We start from the raw sequence: 26404 nt of genomic DNA, 5'->3' as shown, positions 1-26404 counted from the left end.
TCATCATGTTCTGCATCTTTACTCTTGAGGTCTTCTTACTCGTTTTAGCTCATGCTGCTTTCTCATTATTCTACCCAAATATGCTTCCTTCTTTTTCTCTAAGTATAGGTATACCACAGAGAGGTCAGAGAGGAAACAAAGAACCTGATGGTATAGGCATCAAAGGCCTTGTATTTACTCTTGTGATGTATGAATGAGGAAAAGAGGAAGAGACGCAATGGCCAGCAGGGATAATCCACGTAGGGAGTATCCAGAAGGAGACAGGTAGGGCTGGGACCCCAGCACAGGTGGCCTGTTTGCCTTGGCAAAACAGGAGGAAGACTGCATATTAGTGGTAAGTACTTTGTGGAGTTTCCATGTTCCCCACAGAGCAGAAGACACAGCCACTTGCTGCTAGAGAGAAAAGATGGCAGCATTAAACGTTTGAGGAAAGACAGAAATGTCTGAAATACCACTCACATTTCAGGAGAGCGGTAACTGGGGAAAACACAGTGCTGCTGGGATATCTTAGGGGAACAACTGAGGCTGCAGAACACAAATCTACAGGGTCAGTAATCATAAGACTGTGTGATTTTTGCTTACCGATTATCAGCCTAGACAGCACAAATGAAATATAAAGGGGCAAAGAAACTGAAGCCAGAAAGTGTCTGAAGTGATGGATCACTGAAACGAGAGCATCAGATAGAGGAGCTCAGAAAGCAGTACAGGCCAGGAAGTGGACGCCAGGGTTCTCTCCTGAAAGGTGTACCACATCTTCTTCAAAAGAGAAGCACACAGGCTAGGCCCAGGCTTCATCACAAGTGATTAGACATTAGAAAGGTTAAGACAGAGTTAATGGTTTAAAAAACAAATAAATACATTTTAGTGTTTTGAACTTATTCTAACAAGACAAAAAATATAGAAGTTTCTAGGGAAAAAAAAAGCGATTTTCTCACTACCCTCTTCCAATCCTATTCACCTAAGAACATTTTAGTATGTGTCTGTTCTTCCAAATCTCTCTAAACACACAAACATATATTTTCTATGTGATCATATTAACATCTCTCTGAAATTTGTTCCTTTTCTAATTATTCTAGCATAAAGATTATTCCTAATCAATATATGTAAAGTTAAAGGGATTCTTTTTATAGATGGCAAATACTGTATAGTACAAATATATTTATTTAGTCCATTCCATATTACTGGGCATATAAATATTTTTCAGTTTCTTGCTATAATAAAAAATGGTTAAAGTAAACATCCTCGTACATGTAAACGCTGGCGCGTTTGTTTCGGCAGGAGGGACCTAACTGTGAGACACGTGAGTCAAAGGATGTGAGCTGTGTCCGGAAGCACTGCAGCAGTCCACACCCTTGTCAGAGTATGCAGGAGGTCGTTTCTCCACCCCTCGTGCAGAACTCACGTGCTTTTCAAATTTTCTCCTTAGATAGGTGAAAACCCTTTTCTCACTACCTACTTGTATGCAGCAGCATTTTAGTGTTTTGTTTTGACAACATGCATTTTCTCTTCCATGAACTGCTTATTCATATTCTTGTCTATTTTTCTATTAGACTGTTTCCCTACTTAAAAATTAAGGTTATCAAACCTTTGACTGTCAAATGTGAAAATAACATTTAAAAGCTGTCCAAAAAAACAACCCCTTTAAGCCTTGAGAGAGATGTGACTGTGATCTGAGTCACATATGGTTACAACTTCCGTTCTCAGATTATAGATTAACTTGTTTTCATATTTTTCTTGTTCAGTATGATGACTAGAGAATTAAACAATGTCAGGCACAAAAACTTCCTGCCTTTTTTTTTTTTCCAGAGACTGGGTCTCACTCTGTCACCCAAGCTAGGGTAGAGTGGCACAATCATGGCTCACTGCAGCCTCGAACTCATGGGATCCAGCAATCCTCCTGCCTCAGCCTCCAGAGTAGCTGAAACTACAGGTGTGACCCTGCCTTCGTAGTTAATAATCCGTTAAAGATTAACTTTCCCTGTGTTGTTTTACTTTGCTTAGATCAGACTATAGAAAACCCATCATTATTATACTCTCTGTAAAAAAAAAAATGTTAAATGTACCCTTCCCCAAAAGAAATACCACCTATAACCAATCAAACTGCTGTGACTATGTGCCAACCTGTATGAATAATGTTGTATTCCTGCTAAAAATGTCTCTGCCTCTGCCTATATAAATGAAACCTAAACTTCCTTACTTCCAAAGTCTGACTTCATTCCTTTGGAGTTGGTGTTCCTGAGTGGTCTACCCTCACACTTTGTGCTTGAATAAATGCTCTTTAGATTCTGATCCTTTTGATTATTTTAAGTTAACACATATGTGTGACAAAGTATTCTGATATAATTTGCGGTGTATTCTATCAGAAAGAATTTTTAAACTTTTATGTATTTAAATATGTTGATATTTTCCTTTACTTCTTCCGCACTTCCTGTCTTGTCTCTAAAGGTCTTCCACACCTTAAAACTATAGTCTCCTAAAATTTCTTCTAATATTATAAATTGCATTTTCCACTTAGCTCTTTCTCCCTAATTTTGTTCTCTTTGAAATAGCCAATTATATTAAAATCATTTATCACGTAAACATCCCTTTTACCAGTGAAATGAAATTCAGCCTTTATCTTAATTTCTTACAATGCTAGACTCTGTTCTATTTCATTCAACTGACAATTCTGTATTTTTTTTTTGTATCACACTACTTTTATTACTGTAGCATTATGGTAATTTTAATACACGATTTTAAAAAGCTCCCCACCCCCCAACTACTCTTATTTTTAAGATTTTTTAGGTAATTCTTACCAATTTATTCTTACATATAACATCTGAACCAGTCTCCCAACCCTGTTCCCCCACCCAAGTAAAAATTGTCAGACTTCTGATCAGAATGACATTAAATTTATATATAATTTGGGTTGGGAAGGGCTGTCATTTATATGATGGCCATTCAGTTGCACAGTACATCTCTTTCCATTTACTCAATTCTAACTGTATTCCTTTAAATAAAAATGGTTGGGGTCAGGCACAGTGGCTCATGCCTGTAATCTCAGCACTTTGAGAGGCCAAGGCAAGTGGATCACTTGAGGCCAGGAGTTCAACACCAGCCTGCCCAACATGATGAAACACTATCTCTACGAAAATACAAAAAAAAAAAAAAAAAAATTAGCCGTGTGGTGGTGCACGAGTGTAGTCCCAGCTACTCAGGAGGCTGAGAGTCAAGAATCGTTTGAACCGGGAAGGTGGAGGCTACAATAAGCTGAGATTGCGCCATGGCACTCCAGCCTGGATGACAGAGTGAAACTGTCTCAAAAAATAAAAATTTTTTTAGACAACCAATTTAAGAGTCAAGTACTAAAAGTTAAAACTTCTAGAAATACAAAGAGAACATGATAAAATCTGATCACAGTAGAAAATTTTAATTCTTTCATAATCTAACAGGTCAAGTAAGCTAAAGGAAACATACTAGAGATTTGAAGGAGATAATGAACAAGCTCAATGTTGTGACTATACAGAGATTACACATCATTTTCTTATGTCACTGGAACATCTAGTTGCAAAGGCACCTCATTCTCTGATTAGAATCTAAAACAACCTAAAACACAAGAAAGATGAGTTTTTTAAAAAAAATGACACTTGAGGAATTTAATGTAAAATTTCCTTTTAAAAATTCCCTGGAACAACAAGGAATCAAAATGGAAATTTAATAACTTTAATTTTCTAAATGGCAGAGTAAAGGTAGAGAAAGAACAAAAGACTCACAAATCCAATTCCCTGGCCGGGCTGGGTGGCTCATGCCTGTAATCCCAGCACTTTGGGAGGCCGAGGCGAGCGGATCACAAGGTCAGGAGATGGAGCCCATCCTGGCTAACATGGTGAAACCCCGTCTCTACTAAAAATATAAAAAATTAGCCGGGTGTGGTGGTGGGCACCTGTGGTCCCAGCTACTCGGGAGACTGAGGCAGGAGAATAGCATGACCCAGGAGGTGGAGCTTGCTGTTAGCCAAGATCGCGCCACTGCACTCCAGCCTGGGTGACAGAGCAAGACTCCGTCTCAAAAAAAAAAAAAAAAAAAAATCCAATTCCCTGACCAAATCTCAGGATGAGGTTTGCCTAAGAAGTCGCATACCCTCACTCAGTTGCCATACAACCTGGGAGGCTCTGAGGTTGGACAATTTCCTGAGGGCAGAGCCACGGTGACAACATTCCTTTTTCACCAAATTACTAAAATACAGGTTATGGTCCAACATCTTCCATGAATATGGGCCCAGCTTTACTTAACTAACAAAAGAGGCCAATTTTTTTCTATACACTTTTGGGAACTGCAAAGCTAGAGGAGGATAATAGAATTTATTTATCTCCAAGGATGTTCTGAGTTAGAAACACTGTGAAATGATGTGACTTGAAACAAATCTAAAATGGTGTTCTCCATGTCCACCCTCTCATCCCAATCCATAGAGGCTACTAAGTCCTTTTATTTTGCTAAACAGAAAAGATGCAGCAATCAGAATACCTAAAATTTTTTAATTTTTTTTCCACTATAGTTGATCAGTTGATATTTTAGCATTCCCTAGTGGTTAAAAAAAAAGTCTCTTCTGCAATATGACTGTCAGAAAATATGAAAGCTCCTACTGTGCAAATTTTAAAACATTCTAAGCTTGCTAAACATTTACCACATTTACTTATACATCTCATTCACCTAAACCTTGATTTTTCTTAGATATAAAATGAAGGGATAATTAAAAAGAAAAGCTAAAAAGGACCTAAAAATACTTTCCAGTTCTAAAATTTAAGAATTCTATAACTCTCTTCTTTCCTACCTATTACAGTTGTATAGATTTAAATCAATTATCAAGTTTTGATAGGTTTCATTAATCATTGAGATTTTTATCTCTATTTACAAAAATGATGAACCATCCAAAGTTAAACTTTTGAAGACAGAAAAGCAGAGTTAATTCAAAACTATATTAAATAACCCTTACGATTAAGTTTTCTTATTGTATAAATGCTTAAGAAAGAGAAAATGGAGAAAAATTTGGAAATAACCAAATTAAGATAATTTCCAATCTTAAATTGGAGACTGAAGGCTTGGGCACCTTCCTAGCCCAATGAAGAAATGCCAAGCAGGCCTGGTGCAGAGCTGAGAACCTTCCCCTATACTCATGGTGGCGGTGGGGGGTGGGGGGGATTCACTGGTTACTAAGTAAAGAGATGGGGAAAGAAAGATGAGGAATGAGGATAAGAATCGGGAAGGGTGAGAAAAGTTCTCAGCTTGGTCCTTTCCAGTCTGTTTCAAGCAAGTGATTAACACCATTAATTTAACTCTCTATCTGCCAGTTCTAACAGAAGTTATTTACTTATTAGATTGTGAACTCCTCGATTCACCCATGGTGCCTAGCACCAAGCCTTGTCCATGAAAGAGAGTGAAAGGGTATCTGAAAACAGAACTATTCAATCAAAAGACTGCTGGCATTCCTTTTTTGAAAGCTTGCAGCCAAACACACCACACCTCATGTCATTGTTGCTCTTGGTACTGGCCCCAATACCAGGCAGGACCATGTGTTCAGGTGAGCCTCTGCTCTGACCCAACCACCACACTCCTCAACTCCTATGCAGACCTCTCCACTGTGTGCTCCAGGCCCTTCATTCCATGGTGAACAACTACCTATCCAACAACTGCAGCCTCCTCCCAGATGCTTCCTCCTTCTCCTGCCTGGAAATATCACTCTCCTCTGAACAAATGCTTCCCCTGGAGCCTCCCTCCTAGTAACCCAGAGTCTGTCCACTTCCCTCCATCCCACCACCGTCATACCAGCTCAGGCTCCCATCCTCTTCCCCTGGGCTGCTACAGCCTCCGACACCCCCCACCCAAAGCCTGCTCCCTCTACGCTGCAGAGTGTGTTGTCTTTAACAATGAATGGACCCAATCCCACTCCATCCACACAGCCCTTCAATGGCATCCCACTGCCCACAACGTCAAATCCAAACACCAAAACATATCCGAAATGCTTTGCAGGATCTGGCCCCTGCATACACCTCGGGGACTCCTTTCACTATTCTTCCTACTACCCACACTCTGTTCTCCAGCTGCACTGTCCTCGTCACAGTTCTCAAATGATAAGACCACACTGACAACAGTGTGCAGAGCAGCCTGGAAGCAAGACTGGTGGGGAGCAGAGCCACATGAGCTGATGCAGAGTCATCCCAGGGGGATGGGCTGGCAGAGAAGTGGAAGGATGCCAGAGATACTCTGAAGCAGGACAGTAATAATAGGATTTTGTGACTCCTTGGATTACAGAGGAAAGAGGAAAGTCATGGCTATCTCTTAGAGGTCAGACTGGGCATCAGAGTAGACAGAAGTGTCATTTGCTGAGAGAGTGAAGACATAAAAAGGGGAAGGTTTTGGAGAAAAGATGCCAATATTGCCAACCAATAACTTTCATCAATTTATGCATACTAAATAAAAATACTTATCTTTTAAATATTCATACACAACTGTTAGACCAAATGGGTTTGATTAAAGATATGTTAGCAGGCCAAGTTAATATTAATTTAAAAAAAAAAAATGGCCAGGCACAGTGGCTCACGCCTGTAATCCCAGCACTTTGGGAGGCCGAGGCTGGCGGATCACGAGGTCAGGAGATCAAGATCATCCTGGCTAACACGGTGAAACCCCGTCTCTACTAAAAATACAAAAAAAAAAAAAAAAAAAAAAAAAAAAAATTAGCTGGGCGTGGTGGCTGGCGCCTGTAGTCTCAGCTACTCGGGAGGCTGAGGCAGGAGAATGGCGTGAACCCAGGAGGCGGAGCTTGCAGTGAGCTGAGATCGCCCCACTGCACTCCAGCCTGGGCGACTGAGCGAGACTCCGTCTCAAAAAAATAAAAATAAAAAGTAGCTGGAAAACTTGGAGATGGTAGATTCACAGCCTATTTAAGATGTGTTTTTTGGCCAAAAATCCAGCATGTATAAGCAGTAAATGCTTGCTTTTTGAAAATAAAGAATAAGAAACTATCATGCAAAATAATGGAAGCAAAACTGGCATAAAATTTAAGAAATTCAACTTTTCCTTAAAACAGGTGGAGGGCAGTGGAAGAGTGGAAAATTAATACAAAACGCTATTCCATTCTGCTACAGAGCCTAAGAATACTTCATAGGCAACTTGGTTGGATCACGGGAAGAGAAGGTAGGAAGATTAACCGTGTTAATGATGACTATTCACTCCAGATGTAAAGGGGGACATCAAGCAAAATTAAAAAGGGCTTTGACATACAGACTAATCATCCAGGCCCTCAGGGCTTCTGGAACATATCTAGAAATAAAGCAGCTTAAAAAAATCTCTCAGATATCAAAGAAACCACTCTGAACCTCCAATGACCAAAGAAGACAACAGAGAACAGAAAATCGGAAGATGAAGGTATTGTCCTCTGACTAGCTCGTTCCTTATGTGGAAGAAAAGGCATTTTCTGCTGACTACTTATGTCTACAAAAGGACGTCCAGGCTTTTCTCACAAAAGCTCAGAAACAATGGAGAACTGGGTAGAGACAAGGGCAAATATTCAAAAGAGAGGGAGGAGATCAGGAACAGATCAGAGGGGCCACAGGGACTCTGGGCAGCCCCCATTAAATGTAGAGAAGTTCATGAAAAAGATCATTTAAGTTCTCTTCAAAAAGCAACCTCAACGCCAGAGAGGGGATGAAGTGAGGAAAAGGGAACACTGACCCTGCCTCAGTGAGTGTGTGCTCAGCCCTCACGCATAAGTGTCTGCATATGACGGGGGGTGAGGGGGAGGAGGAGTCACTGGGTCTGGGTGTCACTTCTGCACTGAGGTGAAGAATCAGATATGTCTCCTGGACTCTGGCCACAGGCAGAAGCAGCTGAGGCTGGTAAACTAAAAAGCAACAAGATGAAAGGAGCCTGGGTCTCCCCAAACAAAGCAGTTTACACTCTCATCATGCTGTAATAAAAGCCAGTAGTCAGTTAGGACCCATCCACTTTGCAATCTTCCAACCAGCTCCTCATTCTTAGATACAAATGTCAAGCTAGGAATCAGCAGGCTGTGGGGATGGAAGCTTCCAATGTGAAAAATAGAAACTAATACAAATTGAAGGGGGACCTAGAGGTAACAAAGATAATGCAACAGGCAGAGAAATTTTCAAACTCAAGATTCTTTAAGTTGGAAATCTAACAGAAATGACAATAAAATGTAAAAATAAAATAAGGGAGAAAAACCCTGAGAAAATTCGACTTCAAGAAGTCCAACATCCAATCACTAACTTTCAAGAGAACAGGAAAAAAGAAATGGAGAAGAGAAAGTCATTAGGGAAAAAATACTAAAAAAAGTTTTCCTCCAAAGTGAAGAAAGTAAGTGCCCAGATAGAGTTCACAAAGTATGCGATGAGAAGGATGAAATAATATCTAACACATCATGACCTTTTACAGGACTAAAGAGAGAAAGATGAACCCAAAAGCTGCCAGAGGAAAACAACTAGCCACACACAAAAGGAACTAATGGTAAAATAGCACCAGACTTTTGAAAAGCTACACTCCATCTTAGAAGACAGTCAAACAAAGCCTTTAAAAGTCTGAGGAAAAATAAAAATCAACAACCAGGTAAACCAGTAATTGAGTATAAAAATAAAAAAGGAAATGTTCAAACATGTCAGACAAATGTATTTTAAAATTATGTCTGCGACTCTCTTGGAAATTACCTGAGGATATGATCCTCAAAAGGATGAAACAGACCAGAAAGAGACCAACTTGGGGTCCAAAACACAATGAATCCAATGCAAGAGAGGAAAGGGGAATTCTCAGGATGGTGGTGAACAAAACTCCCAGGGAATCGCTATACGGAAGCCCAGGGAAGGACGGGTCTAGGATGGAACCAGAGACAGAGGCTCCAGGAGGGAGGCCCCAGGGGATAGGAGTGGGAGAATTGAAATAATGGATTTTATACATTTGACAAAGTATAAAATAAGTGTTTACAGTTCAGTTGTAGATCTGGAGAGGAATTAATCAGCATACAGAACACCAAGGAAAACAAAATATTAGCAATAATTAACCACAGGAAAAATTTTAAGTTACCAAATAAACAATTATTTATACCACTTAATTCAGTAGTAAGCAATATTTTTACAGTCATAATAATGTAACTGTGGACTATGGTTTTACGTATTAGAATTGCTGAGGTTCCAAAGATCTGAAAGTGGCTTTCCCTAAACAAACGGATACATGGGGTGGGGAAGACAGATGGGGCAAGGGACCACTGATGTACTTGATTATAAAAAGTTGAATAATGCCAAAAGATATGCATGTATATACAAAGCAGTGAAAATTCAGTTTAAAAACATACTAATAAGTAACAGACCCATTGTAGAGCGCATTAATAGAAAGAAAGTTGTTCAATTAACTTATCTGGAGACCTCTTGATCTTTGCCAAAAAATACTTATAAGGAACAAATCATAAAAATGTTCCAGATAACATTAAAACAGCTGTTCATATTCACCACCAAAAGAAATAATACAGTATATTTTAACCTTGGCTTGAAAACCATTAAAGAAAAACCTTCCAAAAAAAAGAGAAACTTTCCATACTGAAATTACCAACTACAAACTACCAGATCATGCGAAGGTATGGAGTTACAGTCATCTTACCTGGAGAATGAGAAGTCGGGGAAATGTGTAATCACAAAAGCAGACATTTAAGAATCCGCCCCACAACATGCAGTATGTTACCTTTCCCTCCAATGTGTCGTTAGTTCAATAAATGATTCTAAGTAAAATTAACTGAGGAAACTATTAGAATAATTATAAAATTACACATATGACAGATAAAAATGGAGCACAATAAGATCCTGAAAAATGGCAATATTAGAAAGAGTAAACTTCCACCTATCAAACCAAAACAATGCATACAGAAATATCAGCTGAAGAACAGCAAAATCCTGGGAACTCAGAATCCTTCGGAAATGAATTATTACAGAGCAGTAATGTTCTGGAACATGAGAACAGAAGAGAACAGAAAGTCTAGATCCTTCTTAGTGTCATGTATCTTTAAAACATTTTAAGTAAAACCTTTTATGAAATATAAATACCACTTACTTTGGAAATGAAATAAACACTTTTTTCATTATGCAGGATCTTTAAACAAAAATTAACTAAAGCTGTAGACAATTTAATTGCTTTGGAAAGAACACTTAAAATGTATTCTCAGACACAGTAGAGCACACGTTTTGGAGCCATTGTCGATACTCAAATCCCTACTCTGCCAGTGACTAGCTCTGTGACCTTGGAAAAGTTTTTAATATCCTTGTGTCTCAGTTTCCTCATCTATAAAGTGGTTTACTTATCTCATGGGAAAACCATATGGATTAAATGAGCTTCTGATAGTAAAGAGTTTAGACTAGAGCCTCGCACATAAGCGTTATACATGAACTGAATTTCTGCAATCAAAAACAGTCTTCAGTGAAGACTGGAATCTGCAGAGGGAAAGCTTCAGAATGAGTCCATTGGAAAAATACTTCCTAAATTGGTAAACGCTAGTAAAGCTTATGTGATAGATAATATGTTTTTATTGTGCCTTTCATATATGGCAACCATAAGCTAAGTTTTTCTTTCAATATTTTATTATTAATTAATTTATTCAATCAAAAAATATTTTGGAAGGCAAGCATTCTTCTGGGTCACTTGCAAACACTACCTTATCCCATTCTCACATAGAAGACAGAGTCTCTTAAACTCATTTAGGTGTTCTCCCCTCTACTCAATCACTTCTTTAAAAATCTTCTATAATCTTCCATTTCAGTTAACCTAATAAAACACTGCACCTCACAACCCTAAAAGACCTCTGTTACTTTATATTTTCTTTTACATCTAAAGGCAAACCAAAGAACTGGCAGTCACTCTAAGTTCTGCTCACATCATTTATTCAAACTATATAAAAACTGAACCTTAACAGATTCCACCCACAATTTAGAGCTTCTATACAGCTTTTTTTGGTCTTCTAGCCTTAATCATGACAGCCTAAGTTTGCCAGACATCTAAGGAAGGCACCTAACATGGAAGGTAGAGACCAAAAGATGTTTAAAAAAACAAGCTACGCCGGGCACGGTGGCTCATACCTATAATCCCAGCACTTTGGGAGGCTGAGGCGGGTGGATCACCAGGTCAAGAGATCATCAAGACAATCCTGGCCAACATGGTGAAAACCCCTCTCAACTAAAAAATACAAAAATTGGCTAGGCGTGGTAATGCATGCCTATAGTCCCAGCTACTTGGAAGGCTGAGGCAAGAGAAAATTGCTTGAACCCAGGAGGCAGAGGTTGCAGTGAGTCAAGATCGTGCCATTGCACCCCAGCCTGGTAACAGAGCGAGACTCCAGCTCAAAAAAAAAAAAAAAAAAAACCACACACACACACACACACACACAAACTAGAAGATGCCTAGGTTATTCTGGGAGGGTAAAAACATCATTAATACCCTTAGAGAGAATATTTATTGAATCCATGAAACAAAAATAAAATACTATTTTTTAAAAAGGAATGTTTATAGAACAAACAAAACTTCTTGGAATTAAAGCATGATAATGAAAAATAAAAACTCAGTAGAAGGGTTGGAAAAAATAAGAGTGATAAAATGTTCTAGAATGTAGAACAAAGCCAAAGAGCTTAAAAATGGGGGGAAAAAAAGAAACTTAGACGACTGGAAACTACGAACATCCAAACAATAACAGCTCTGAATCAGAAAACAAAAGGAATAAAATAAGTAAAGAAATAATTCAAGAAAATTCTCAGAAATCAAAGGCATGATTGAAACAACCCATCAAGTGTCCAAGAGAACACATGAAAGCAGATCTACACTGAGACATATTGCTCTGAAATTTCAGAACCATAGAGACAAAGAAGATATTCTACAATCTTCCAGAGACAGGAAGGGGAAGCAAAGGTCACATACAAAGGTTTAGAAATCTGAATAAACTTAGGAACATCTGAATAGCACCGTCTGAAGCAACCAACAATGTTTTCTTTTTTTTTCCTTCTTTTGAGACGGAGTCTTGCTCTGTCGCCCAGGCTGGAGTGCAGTGGCACGATCTCGGCTCACTGCAAGCTCCGCCTCCCGGGTTCACACCATTCTCCTGCCTCAGCCTCCCGAGTAGCTGGGACTACAGGTGCCCGCCACCACGCTTGGCTAATTTTTTTGTATTTTTTAGTAGAGACGGGGTTTCACTGTGTTAGTCAAGATGGTCTCGATCTCCTGACCTCGTGATCCACCCACCTCGGCCTCCCAAAGTGCTGGGATTACAGGCGTGAGCCACCGTGCCTGGCCAGCAACCAACAATGTTTTCAAGTCTAGAGTTCAACACTCGGCCAAACAGTGAACCAAATACGAAAGCAAATAAAGACATTTTGCAAAGTTTCATAAAATGTTTACTTCCCAGCCATCTACTCTCAAGACCTACTTACTAGAAAATGAGGTCTACCAAAGAGGGAAAATAAACCAAGAAAGAGGAACAAACAGGATAAGGGCACAGGGGATCCAACAGGGGAGAGCAGTCAAGGAAATCCCAACAGGATGCCAAGAGGACTGAAGTACACAAACCATGGAAGGTGGCCAGTCCAGAACCAAGTACTGACTCATGCCCAAAATCTCCACATTTTATTTGTGTGAGCCTGGATGAGCCTGGACCAGATTCTTGTCTGTATTTTATCTTGGCTCCACATACTTTACTGCTGGCATCAGTTAAAGACACTTATGTCACTCACAGAAGTTGTTCTGCTTTGATATGCTCCAGAAAGCCAGGGTAAACAGTGGTGAATTTAGAAAGAGGGAACAGCTCTTCCCCTCATGATATTTCTGCTGGATATTCAGTACCTGGCCACTACATTTCTGCCAGATGTCCCTACCGACTGAGTCCCACATTTATCCCAGGACTGGCTCATGACGTTGCCTACTGATGTCCTGAGGAGTCAGGCTCCTGGCTGAAAACCTATATGGGATTTCTCAGGCCTGGCCATATGCAAGGCTTTGCCTGGCAGGCCTCACAGGGAAAAGAAGCCCTTCACACACCAGGCTTGGTGCAGAGCCAGTGTACTGTAGTCTCTCAGGGGAGTTGCAGTCAACGACTCAGCCACTTCTGGGTGATAAAGCTCTTCTTATATTTGCCTTCCTAGCCCAGGCACCTTTATTTCCTGGTCCTGTTCTCTGCTGTGGCCTGGCGGAGAGGGGCTCCCTGAAGAGGCTGCTCCCCACTCTTGACTCAGACTCTGCACTCTTTGGCTCCTAGCCCTTCTCCTTTGCCCCATCACCCCAAGAACCATAAACTGCAGGAGCCTTTTGTTCCCTTTTGATGGGGGTGAGACATCCTGATCCTCACATCTCACTTATACCATTACAGTAAATGATTAAAGGCTTAACTCTCACTTTTGGCTTGTCGCTTTAACCAGCCACTCCAATACCTGGCAGCTCAGCTGCCTCCTGACAGCCTCAGAAAGTTCCCTCAGGGAACCTAAAGACCATGATTCAGAAATTCTCTTCTTCTGGGAACTTTCATCTAACAATGGCATAGTGTCCTCCCCTTAAGCAGCTAGGTTTGTGCCTGATACTCAGTTTTTCAAAACTAAACACACCATATTTAAGGGTATACACATGAGTAGCACAATCATAAAGAAAAACAAGAGAGATATTGGTCCAAAGGTTAGGATGCCATTTCCTCTGAGGGTTGAGGGAAGGAAAGAGAACGCATTAAGAAGGAATTTTAAGGGTATGAAAGCTCTGACAATTTATTTTTTTTTTAATCTGTGTCATGAGTACATAAGTATTCATTTTACTAATCTTTAAAAATGTATATAAAGATTTTACACAATTCCACAGTCATAACATTTTACACATAAAAAAGTATTTTACTGGTTATTTATTTACTGGGTCATAGATAATACACTCATATGATAGCAATGCATAAAATAAAGTAAAATTTCACACAGCTGTTTCTTATAAGATCCTCAATATAAACTGAAGGGATAATTTACAAGTAAAGTTCCAGTAAAAGTATTGCATGGGATACAATAAACAAAAGTCCAAGTAGGCAGCAGTGACTGGGCAGCTGTCAGACAATAATGAGACACTCCGCACGGGCACTGTTCTGTCTGCTCCAGGATGACTCATCAGCCACACTCATTGCCCACTGTTTTCTCCAGACCTCCTCAGATGGCGCTTGATCTAGAATGGAATCAAAGGCTGAAGAGCCTAAAAATCCAGTGGGTTATTTTGGGGGCAACCTCGGATAGGATACTGAATGGGAAAGAACTCAAAGATTCTAACATAAGATCTAAAAATCAACTTAAGTACTTTTATAATTCTACCATATTTCTCTTATTTTAGGCAAAGGAATTTTTGTCTATCCTTCAGCTCCAGTTTTAAGGAGAGTAGTAGGAACTCTGAAGACAGAGGCAGCAGTAATCAGGGGAGAACGATACAAAGAAATGAAGCTCAAAAAGACAGCACCAGAGTCCTCTCTGACCAGCCACAGCCCTGGTCTGTGAAAACCCTGGGTGGTTTCAGGCATCATTTCACCATCCTAAGATTCAAAACAAATCAAGCAATCAAAGGCAGGGTTGCTAAGTAAGCAGCTGCACAAGCAGAGTAGTGGGAGAGGTGAATGGGACCAGGGCCTCGCTGCTGGAGAGAGGAGGAAGGGGTGGGAGACTAGATGGGGTAGCAAGGGGACCCAAGGGAAGTCCAATTAAAAAGTTTTGTTGGCCAGGCATGGTGGCTCACGCCTGTAATCCCAGCATTTTGGGAGGCCGGGGTGGGTGGATCACCTGAGGTCAGGAGTTTGAGACCAGCCTGACCAAAATGGTAAAACCCTGTCTCTACTAAAAAAATATATATATATATACACAAAAATTAGCCGGGTGTGGTGGTGCGCACCTGTAATCCCAGATACCCAGGAGGCTGAGACAAGAGAATTGCTTGAACCCAGGAGGTGGAAATTGCAGTGAGCTGAGATCGCACCATTGCACTCTAGCCTGGGCAACAGAGTGAGACTTCGTCTCAAAAAAAAAAAAAGTTTTGTCTTAATTTTGTCATGTGAGAGAGAAGGTAAGGGATGAACACATTCTGAGGTGGATGGGAAGGAACCAGGAAAGCAAGCCTGAAGGACAGCGACAGGCAAAGAAGAACTGGCAGCCAGTAGGGATAAATCTAACACCTACAAAGGAATGAGCCTTAAACAAAGGCACTTTTTTCGATGATTCTCTGATTCCACCAGGCCTCTGTATCCCAGTATTGTACTCCCTCTTTTATTTCAGCTAGTCAGAGTATTTCTGGCACCCTTTTCAAAAGAGAAAGAAAAATCTCCTGCTTAGAAACCCTGTTATTGTTTGCACTCATCCTTATATAGCAGTAAAATTTATAATAAACTTTATATACATATGTATTTTTCCAGAGAGCTGTTAAACATATACATTATTTAACAGCTTAATATACTATCCAATCTATTCTTCCTCAACAATGCACCATAACCTAGCTAACCCCGAACTCCAAAATAATACTAAAATCACACTAAAGCACAAAGAATAAAAGTTTTAGTATCACCCGCTTGATATCTGCCTTAGAGTCCAACACCAAAAGTTTTTTGTATTTATCAATAAGAGAACCTTAAGCATATATGAATTTCCTCCAGAAGAAACTATGGGCAAAGTTCTAACTGCCCAACAACCAATGCTCCTTCTTACTTGCAGAACAGAGATTTCCACACACAGGGTCTTAAGAAACTGGCCTTCAGAAACTGTTAGTCTGTGGCTAAGAAATATCAGGGTATCTTATGAAATAAATAATGGTAAGTATAAATCAATACAGCTTCAAAAAATAATTAACAATGAGTATTTTAAAAAAATACTAAAATACTGAGAATTCCAGAAAAAGAATTATACCATGAGTAGGCTGTGTTTGCAAAACAGATCTCACTTCATCTCCTCAAGTTAGAGCTTGGCAGCATGGCTCCATTCACCATTTGGCTGTTTTCTATTTTCCCTTCTTCCATTTCTGGTGAAATGGACTGGCTTACCTGGCTTCTAAAAACTTATATATTATTTCAAAACAAATATACTTCTGAATTTAAAATGTTACGGTCAATCTGCCTGCAAATTTCTAACCTGCTAGACAAATCTCAACTTTTATTTCTCAGTATATAATACAATTTATTTTTTTAATCCTAAAAACAACTTTAGATATCCTCCTCTTTATTTTTAACCCATATTTTAAGAAGTCTGCAGCTTTATCCCTCTCATAAAATTACAAGGGTGACTAACCATCAAGGAAGAAAACATTAAGAACTAACTAGTAATTTGAAACCTCTAAATGTACTTCAGGTCAAAAAACATACAAAAATGCAATGAAAAACACTGATAGAAAAGAAGTGATAAAAGACTCTATTCAAAATAATATACATCAGGATCAATTTTGGAAAGAACCTTCAGTTAACGATGCCTTTGAATAGAGCTAAAGAGATGGTTCCAGGTTAAGAAAAAGCCCACAAACACAAAAGGAAAGCTGGAAAAATGAAAACATGTGCTGCTAGTGCAGACCACCATGGGGTCCAAGAGTTGGGTAACACAGAAGGGGCCAGCTAAAGCACAAAGCAGTCAAGTGGGCGGAGTGAAACAAGCTATAGCCACTGACATTGGAAGAACCAGAGACAGACATCTGGAAAGACCCAAATGCTCTAAGGTAAAAGCTGCTCCCTCATGCTACCTTAAGCAGTAGTCTACAGACTTTTTTACACCAAAACTACAGTAAGAAGACTTTACACAACTCAGCACACACATGTGTGGTGTGTGTGTGTGTGTGTGTATATATAGCAAATAGAAGTTTCTCTAAATAGTATCTATCCTTATTAGTGTGGTATATGATATTATTTACTTTGCAGTGTTTTTTTTTTCTTCATCTAAAATGAAATGGGCTCAACCCACTGAACCAATTTTAAAACTCTCTAATAAGTGACGCCCCGCAATTTGACAAACACTGTGCTGAAGTAGTCACTGCTTGACTTTGGGGACTGGGGAAAGTCAAGTGTTCCATGAGATCATACTTCAGCTTCAATCCTGTTCTTATACTGGTCAATTTTTGTATTTATTTTACTTGCTTTGGAATAGGTTTCAACCCAGTCAGTTACTAAGGCCTTTGACCATCCAGCACAACCACTGTTCCAATCTGAATCCCCCACAACACTCCCTGAAGAACATGCATCCCAGCAAAACTGATCTGCTTATTACCTTTCCACATACTAGATTTTGGTCTTTGCCTCTCCCTGGTATGCTTTTATCCTCATGGTTTATTTCCACCTATCCAAATACCTCTGATTCTACAAGGTCACACTAAAGTAGCCCCTCCACGCAGAACAAATTTCTACTGCCTCTGGAGTTCTAAGCACTTAATTTTTCCTTCCTATCTTCCATTCACACACACCCTGCTGCACTCCCATGCTCTCAGAGCCCAGAGTTTTAAGAAACTACTTGGTATGAATAGTGTGTGTTGATTGAACAACTGAATATGCATCTCCCATGTAGACAAAAAACTGCCTACCAGGCACCACAGGGTTAGGTCAGGTCAGGGCCAAAACCACCAAAAACCCCTCAACCAAAACCAGAAACTTTTATTCTCTTCAGTAGATGTTGTGCCTTCTGCCTTTGAAAAAACAGTTATAACAAGCATTACAAGAAAATATGAATGCTTTCTTTAACGGATGTTTACAAATTCTTCTTTCAATTAAAAAAGTAGCCAGGCATGGTGGCACACACTTGTAGTTCCAGCTACTTGGGAAGCTGAGGCAGGAGGACTGCTTGAAGCCAGTGGTTTGAGGCTATAGTGTACTGTGACCACATCTGTGAATAGTCACTGGACTCCAGCCTGGGCAACAATATAGCAAGACCCCATATTTTTTTAAAAAAAGGGTAGCATAAGTGCAGATTAGCAGCTTAGCAGTAATGCCATGTTTCATATTTTAACTTCTCTTATTTAAAATCTAATCTCCCAAATGTAATAAAGCTACCCATAGACAGATGGGCAGTACTCAGCAAAATGAACAGACACCACCAAGTTTCTCTCCCTCTGGCTCATTACAATGCAAGCACACAGGCCCACTTTCCCTCAAGTCAGCCTCCTTTTCTCATTACCATATTCTTTTGGTTTAACTTATTTCCCTGCGTCTTGTTTCAAAAACAAAATCTTTCACAATCATCTTTTAATCATGCATTTTTATTTTAGTCTCCCCAATTAAACAAAAGAATTTTCTTAGACCTAAGTCAGAAATAGTAACATCAAAGTGTCTTAAATCTATATGCAAATATATTTTACATTGATCTTCTAACAGCTTCCTCATTTGACAAATGCTTATCAAGTAACTGCTAGATACTCAAACGGTGGGCTAGAAACTCAACACATCTTTGAGATACTAAACTGAAAATGCCACACTTCCAAAGGAAAGGAGATAATGGGATAATAGCAAATTCAAACTCATTATCCCAAATTGAAAATCATATACAATTCTCATAATTCTGTACTACAAAGAATCAATAAGCAGCAAGGAAGAAAATTCTAAAGATAATCTCAAGGCAAAATACTTCAAACATATATACAGTATAATAAATTGGCAAAAAAATAAGAAGAAAAGTAAACATAAAAAGCCTTAAAAAATTAGTCTTTTAGTTTTAAGAATGCTGCTCAACTGTAAAGTAAATCAGGTCAGATATTAAATATTGTACAGAAGACAATTCTAAATATTACATAGAAGATACTTCTGTTTCAACATTATTAAAGAGCTATTAATATCATTTGATAATGAGTGGTCTTTTCCCTTATATTTTATGTAAACAATATATACTGGATGGAGCTGAAACAACCTACAGCCATTGACATTGGAAGAAGAACCAGAGACAGCCATCTGGAAAGACTCAAATGCTCTAAGGTAAAAGCTCCTCCCTCATGCTACCTGAAGCAGTAGTCTACAGACTTTTTTTACACCAAAACTACAGTAAGAAGTAAGACTTCACATATCTCAGCACACACACGTATACACGTACATACAGCAAATGGAATATACTGTTCCATAACAATATATTTGATATTCCATAGCAATATATGGAATATATATTGTTTATGCCCAAATGCCTATGAATATTTAAAATTTATGCCAGGCACTGTGGCTCATGCTTGTAATCCCAGCACTTTGGGAGGTTGAGATGGGCAGATCACTCAAGCCCAGGAAGTTGAGACTAGTCTGGGCAACATAGCAAAACCCTGTCTCTACAAAAAATACAAAAAAATTAGCTGAGTTTGGTGGCATGCACCTATAGTCCCAGCTACTCAGGAGGCTGAAGTGGGAGGATCGCTTGAACCCAGGAGGCAGAGGTTGCAGTGAGCAGAGATCACAATACTGCACTCCAGCCTGGGTGACAGAGTGAGAACCTGTCTCAAAAAAAATAGTAATTAAATTTATCAAGTATTCCCAATTCTATTTACATCTCTAAAACTATCATAAGTATGATGGGCCATGGCAGTGGTGAAATCATGGAAATAATGAATGATTTTATGATAAAAAGATATTTTAGGATATTTTCATAAAACTATAAATTAAGGATTAACTATTAACTAATCAACTATTTTACTTTAGTATATCTTATAAACACATACTAAAATATTCTTACCTTAAATATGTGCCATATATGAAGAATAATGCCATCATTAGTCCATTTAAAATAAAAATTACAGCAACATAAAAGCAAGCAGGATCTCCCAATCCTTTAAAAATAAACAAAACATATGTTCTAATCACATTAACCCAAATTACCTTATGTGTCTAGCAATTTATATTAAATTGTGTTCATTTTGAAAATGGTTGCCAGATACATTAAATAGTTGCCTTGGTTCCCACATGAAAACCCAACACTACTGCAGAACATAGATGAGATCAGGGTAATTAACAATGATGGTTTTAAAACGGGGCTGCAAATTCACGGATACACCTCCTCTGCAGGTATGGGGTCTATAGCCCCCATTTTTTAGTTTCATTGGGCTTGTGACTCTTTCAACAGAGTATGGCAGAAGCAACACTATGTGACTTCTGAGGCTAGGTCATAAGAGGTCATAAGAGGTCCAGCTTGGAGCCTTCAGCTGCCATAGGAAAAGCCTTACTACTACTCTGAGGTACTTTGCTTTCAAAAAGCCCAAGTCACCCCGAAAGGCCACATGTAGGTGTCCCAGCTGACAGTTCCAGTTGAGCTCAGCCTCACAGTCCTCCACGCCCAGGAGCCAAAATGTGAGCAATGCAGCCTCTCAGTTAATTCCAGCCTTCTCAGACATTTGAGTCTTAGTAGCAGAGGTCCCTGAAATCATGGAGATAAACCAGCCCCGCTAAAGCCTGCCCAAATTCTGGACTTGCAGAATCTATATATGCATAATAAAATGGGTGTTGTTTATACCACTAAGCTTACAGTGTAAGTTTATTATGCTGGATAAGTTTATTATGTTACAACAGATAACTGGACAATATTACAGAAAGAAACTTACCTTCACAGCTTTCAATAGGACTGAGTCCTTCTCCTCTGGTAACCGTCCAACATATCTTGGTTTGAATACCAATCAAGTCCATTATTTTGGTATAAATCCGGTACCAGCTGGCCAAAATTACCTATTTTTAAAAAAATACGGAGGCATCTTAAGAAAATATACTAAACAATTTTCATTACTAGAATACTTTTGAGATACTTTGACAATTACCATATTTTCCCTTTCCATACCATCCACTTGGCTCCCTTTAAATGTAGTAAAACGAGGCTCAGAATCTTCTAGGCAGATTCTTCACTTGTCAGTTTTCAATTGTTCATCCATGGGTAAGGACAAAATATGGGCCAAAAAAAGGTGCTAAATTTATGTTTTTCAAAAGCTCTACAACTCTACTAAGAGACACAAAAGAAGATTTGCACAAGTAAAAGATACTGGGTCTACTGGAATAGACCGATTATTTAAGATATGAATTCTCCCTCAAATTAATTCATAAACATAAAATAATTCCAGTCAAAATTCCAAGTGTCTAAAATGTATCTAGAAAACAAGAAAATTAAAGGGAATGTTTTAACAGATATTAAGTCTTACCACTTTTAATAATTAAAATAGTGTGACACTGGCACAAGAATGGCTAGACAGATCAATATAACCATGGTACAAGTGGTGGCAAGCCACCCCAGATTTCCTCTTCTGGGCTGAGGCACTCATTCCTCCAGCTGGTTAGAAGACTGGTGCCTGAAAGCTTGAAGCTGTGTCCCTCCATGGGAACTGCCCATGGCTGAAGAAAGTAAATTCACTCAAGGTGACATCCCCTACCCAAGGGCAATCTGCATCCGATGACCAACTAGTCAATAGGGAAAGATACTAGGGGCCCTTATGTCAAGGCAGGACAACTCTGCAAAGCCATCCCAGATCCAGAGCTGCCCAGGGACTGGATGAGGCCTTCACAGTGACTGCATCAAAGCTCTCCTCTTCCTCCTGCCTCATTCTGCTTCATTCATCCCCCTTCAGGTGTTGGCCCGAAGGACACTCCCTCAACTACTTCCTGCATGCAAATCTCCATCTCAAAGTCCACTTCCCATGACCTCAACCTAAGGCAATACTGAGCACAAAATCCAGAAACACATGCAAGCATGTATGTATAATAATTTTGCATATAAAGAAAAAAGCTTACTTCAAATCTGTGGAGAGAGGATGGACACCTCATCAGTGTTAGGTTACACACAATACCATTTTCAAAAAACAATTCAAGTTTAGATTCCTGCCCCACACTATGCATCAAAACCAATTCCAGAAAAATTAAAAATGTAAATTAAAAAAAATTATGATTATAAAAATGAAGTTTTTTACATGTATGTATAAAAGACAAAAAAGATTCATAGATATATTTCTGTATAGAAAAAAATACAAAGACATCATACACAAAGCTAAAGGGCAAATAACTGGGGAAAATGTTTTATTATATAGCATTATATTAATATCCAGTATATAATAAATGAACTTATAAAATTTTAATAGAAATATAGATAAAAGGCATGAATTGGCAATTATTTTTAAAAGTAAAAATGCATTATATGTATATGTATGTGTGTTATATATACATATATAGAGAACACTGATATATATATATATAAAATCAATGAATGAAATACATCACATGACCAATTTCTTTGTCTATCCAATTAACAAAGATGCAGGTAAATAAATAGTTTCAAAAACACTGCTGGTGGATAGTTCAATATCTATCTGGAAGGCCTTTTGACAAAATCATTAAAGTATATATTCTATTGAACTAGAGTTCCACATCAACAAATTTATAGTTTTGCAAGGAGGATAAAGGAGAGGCCAAATGTCATCTCCACTTGCTGGACTGGGCTCACCTTCCCTCCACTCCCACTCAAGAAAGTGCACTCAATTACATGAGGAAAGGGAAGAAAACATTTAACAAACGACATGTAAAAGTAACAGCACTCCCTTGGTATAATCCCTACAACCACACCAAATCTAGTTTTTGTATTTTCTAAACAATGCAATCAAATCAACAGTTCCCCACAGAATTAAAGCCCCCTCCTCAAAATCAGTAATGATCTTTTTTACATATTCCTCCACAAGATACATATTTTCTTTTAAAAAATTAAATACAATTTAATATATTGAATTATATCTTAGATTTAGAATCAGCATTTAATACAAAAAAGTTTTACAAAAGTGAAAAATCACAATTGGAAAAAGTACCTTACCTCAGGGTAAAGATTGAATCTTTTTAATGTATTAATGACAAGGGGGTATTCAGTCAGTTTATCATTCATAATCATCCATACTCCATTCAAAAATGAGGGTGCTTCCACAATAGTCTTGAAATAGGAATAATATAGTCCCTGAAATAAGGATATGCTCAATTAAAATAACAAAAGGTACATAATTATGATGCCACTTCTAAGTAAATACACTGTTTTTGAAAAACAAAGCAATTAAGTAATAGCTATTAATACAATGAATTTCACAGGATTCTGATCACTGATAAATCCTAAAGTTGCGAAAAAACTATGTATTTTCACATACTTATCTTAATTGAAATAACTGAAGCAAAATAGCTTCAAAAAGTTTCAGCATTTAAAAAATAATACGACTCAGCATACTTCAACCTAGAAAATCCTATTACCCATACTAATAGCACTGTTAGAAAATGCTATCTTATGAATAGAGTGAGTGGTTTATTATGGAACTAAAATTTATCATGAACCAAGAAATCTCAAGCCAAAAATACTCCTCTAACTGCTTATTTTAATCCCCAAAATGACACTATCAGTCATTTTTCCTCCGGATTTACATGCAAAAATGCAAATGTGTTGAGAAGGCTACGCACTGATGTATTATTACATATGAATTTCACTCAGGTGCCACCTAATTTTACAGATTATTTTCCCTCCTATCAAGTCAGCATAAGGTAAGAACCCTGTGCGACTGGGGATAAGGGTGGGGAGTGGTCCTATTTTGAAGAAAAGAGACAGTTTTTTAGCTTGGCATACTACTTTGGAAAGATAGCAAGGGTGAAATAATATGTGAGACAAAAAAGCAAGAAAATACTAGAAGCCTAACGGGGAGTCTAAGTGGCAGTATGAGGCAAGACAGACCTACGTCTTGTATTTGCATCTTCAGTTTTCCCTGGAGCTGCCCTGGTAGCCAGTACCAGTAGCTGCCAAAGTTTAAACTGGGTTTAAGACTCAGAAATACAAAAGTGATATGCCTACCCAGAAATTTATTGAAAAAGAAAAAAATGGTCTTGATACTCTGATGTATTAGCTCTGATACCACTATTTTTAAAATTATGTTTCCTTGTGTACTGATTTGAATAGTGTCCCCTAAAATTTCATGTCCACCAGACCCTGTGGATTGATCTTATTTGGAAATAGGATTCTTGCAGACGTAATCAAGTTAAGATGAGGTCACACTGGATTAAGGTGGACTCCAAAACCAACACAACTGATGTACCTACATAAAGAGGAATACTTGGCCTCAAATCTACAGGCATACAGGGGAAAAGGCCGTGTGAAGATGGGTCAGAGACTGGGGTGAGGCATCAGCATGCCAAGGAATTCCAAGGATGGCCAGCAACCACCAGAGGCTGAGAAGAGGCAAGGAAGGACTCTCCCCTCCAGCCTTCAGAGACAAGATGCCCATCAACACCTTAACATCCCACTGCTAGTCTCTGGAACTGTGAGAGAATACATTTCTGCTGTTTTAAGCCACCTAGCTTGTTGCACTTCTTTATGACAGCCCTAGGAAACTATACCTTCCTTCTTTTGTAGGTTTGATTTTAGAAACACATGTTTAATTATAAAACAAAAATTTAAAAATCCCTAAATATCAAAATCAAAATGAAAGAAAGGAATGAACTATTTATCAACTTGGAAGAAGATTTCAACTAACATTAAGATACTGTAATTTTACGGTATATCCCTAGTGGACTATATCCTAAGGTTAAAATGGAGCCCAGGAATTCAGCAGGACTGGTTTGACAAGTTACAGGTCACAAAGACCCTGCTGATAATACAGCAATGCGGTAAAGAAGCCAGCCAAAACCTGCCAAAACCAAGATGGCAACTAAAGTGATTTCTGGTCATCCTTAGTGCTCATTATAATACATTAGCATACTAAAGGAAACAACTCCCACCAGCAGCATGACAGTTTACATATGCCATAGCAACCTCTGGAAGTTACCCTATATGGTCTGAAAGAGGGAGGAACCCTCAGTTCGAGGAATTCCCCTCCCTGTTACCAAAATACTCATGAATAATCCACCTCTTGTTTAGCGTATGATGAAGAAATAACCTTAAAAACAATCAACCAGCAGCCCTCACAGCTGCTCTGCCTGTGGAGTAGCCACCCTTTCATCCCTTTACTTTCTTAAGGTAAACTTCTTTTCACTTTACTCTGTTGGAGCATTCTTGAATTCCTTCCTGCCCAAAGCCAAGAACCCACATGGCCTCCTGGGCTGAGCCCCAATTCTGGGGGTTGCCCTGTGAAGAACCAAACTGCAAGAAAATTTTAAACTCTTTTTCAGTAATCACATTTTTAATTATACCTTTGGTACTTTTATTCCTAACAAATCAATAATTTGAAACCAAGATTCTCAAACTAAAAGATTAATATCAAATAAGTAAAAAAAAATCTAATCTTGTTTCCATTTAAAAAATTAATATAAATTCATGATTTATTTTCTCTTTAAAAAAATTTTTGTAGCCTAATTCTGTTCAGTAAAAAGGCCAAAATACAATGGCCAATCTAGTAGCAATGAACATCTGCCACTGACAGGAATGGTGGCTCATGGGAAAACTGGCTGATGCCAGGTCTGAGAAGAAAATGTCTTGTAGTACCTGAAAGTAAGGAAGCCATGGATACTAGTGAGGTCACATCAAGGGCAAACAAGGAGAGCTGCAAGGGCTTTAATAGCTAAAGACAGGAAAGTTTACAAAATATGTTAAAATCCATCATATCATAATGATACTCCAAAAGAAGGTACTCCATTGATCACTACAAGAAGATGCTAGGGAAGCTACTCATTTTTCTGAATATTGGTAAATAAAAAAGAATAAAGCATCTTTCTGTCTTTCCTCTAAGAAATACACCTCAGAGAGAAATCAAAAGGTATTGTGTGAAAGTTCTTAATAGAAGAATTATAGCTAATAAGTGCAAAGAAAAAAATGACAGACTAGGTACCACAGTTTGAGAAGGATAATGAAATAACTAACCTAGGCTGATGGCTAGGCTATAGGAGGAATCAGCATCACAATACCTAAAGCCAGTGATCAATCTTAACATCACAGAAAGTGAGACAACCAGATACGATGTGCCTCTTGGCCTGATACAATAGAAGTATACAGCACCACCCAGGAAGTATTCTTGCCAGAAAATAAGTCAAATCTTCTGATCCATAAATGTTCAGGAAACTTGGGATACAGGAACATAATTGAAGAATGCGGATTATTGTGGGTAATTCTATAGGACAAATCAGCTGGATTTCTCAACAAACAAATAGCAGGAAAACAAAACAAAAACAGGTAAAGAAATTCACATATTAAAAGACTTAAGATACACATCAACTAAATGCAATGTGTAGGCACTGTTTGGATCCTATTCAAACACATCAACTGTTGTTTTGTTTTTTTTTTTTAAAGTGCCAAACAGGGCATTTAAATACTGATTTCTATTTGATTATATTAAGGATATTGTTAAATGTTTTCCAGTATGTCTTGTGCCATGGTTTTGTGCCATAGTTAAAACAAAGTCTTATCTTTAGAGACACTTATGAAAGTGAGAAAGTATGAAATGATATAATGTCTGGGATTCCCTTTAA

The 26404-nt window shown here is 38.5% G+C and overlaps 1 protein-coding gene across 8 annotated transcripts in view; it reads right to left on the bottom strand.

The window, feature by feature from the left end:
• LOC100462595 (protein C-mannosyl-transferase DPY19L1) overlaps positions 1-26404 on the bottom strand; it is a 118286-nt gene that overhangs the window by 69637 nt on the left and 22245 nt on the right. For all 8 annotated transcript variants that reach the window (XR_008526949.2, XR_008526950.2, XR_010140848.1 and 5 more), the window contains exons 4-6: positions 22788-22925; positions 20551-20671; positions 19689-19782 (exon numbers count right to left, since the gene is read on the bottom strand). Coding sequence is in view for 4 of the 8 variants with exons in the window: in XM_024249607.2 (XP_024105375.1) it covers positions 19689-19782; positions 20551-20671; positions 22788-22925 (353 nt within the window). In the remaining 4 variants the exon portion in view is untranslated. The remainder of the gene's footprint in view (positions 1-19688; positions 19783-20550; positions 20672-22787; positions 22926-26404) is intronic.

The sequence above is a fragment of the Pongo abelii genome, chromosome 6 (assembly GCF_028885655.2).
Source record: "Pongo abelii isolate AG06213 chromosome 6, NHGRI_mPonAbe1-v2.0_pri, whole genome shotgun sequence".
NCBI classification, from domain to species: Eukaryota; Metazoa; Chordata; class Mammalia; order Primates; family Hominidae; genus Pongo; species Pongo abelii.
The sequence above is the reverse complement of the archived record's forward strand: the minus strand, read 5'-3'. Positions and strand labels throughout refer to the sequence as shown.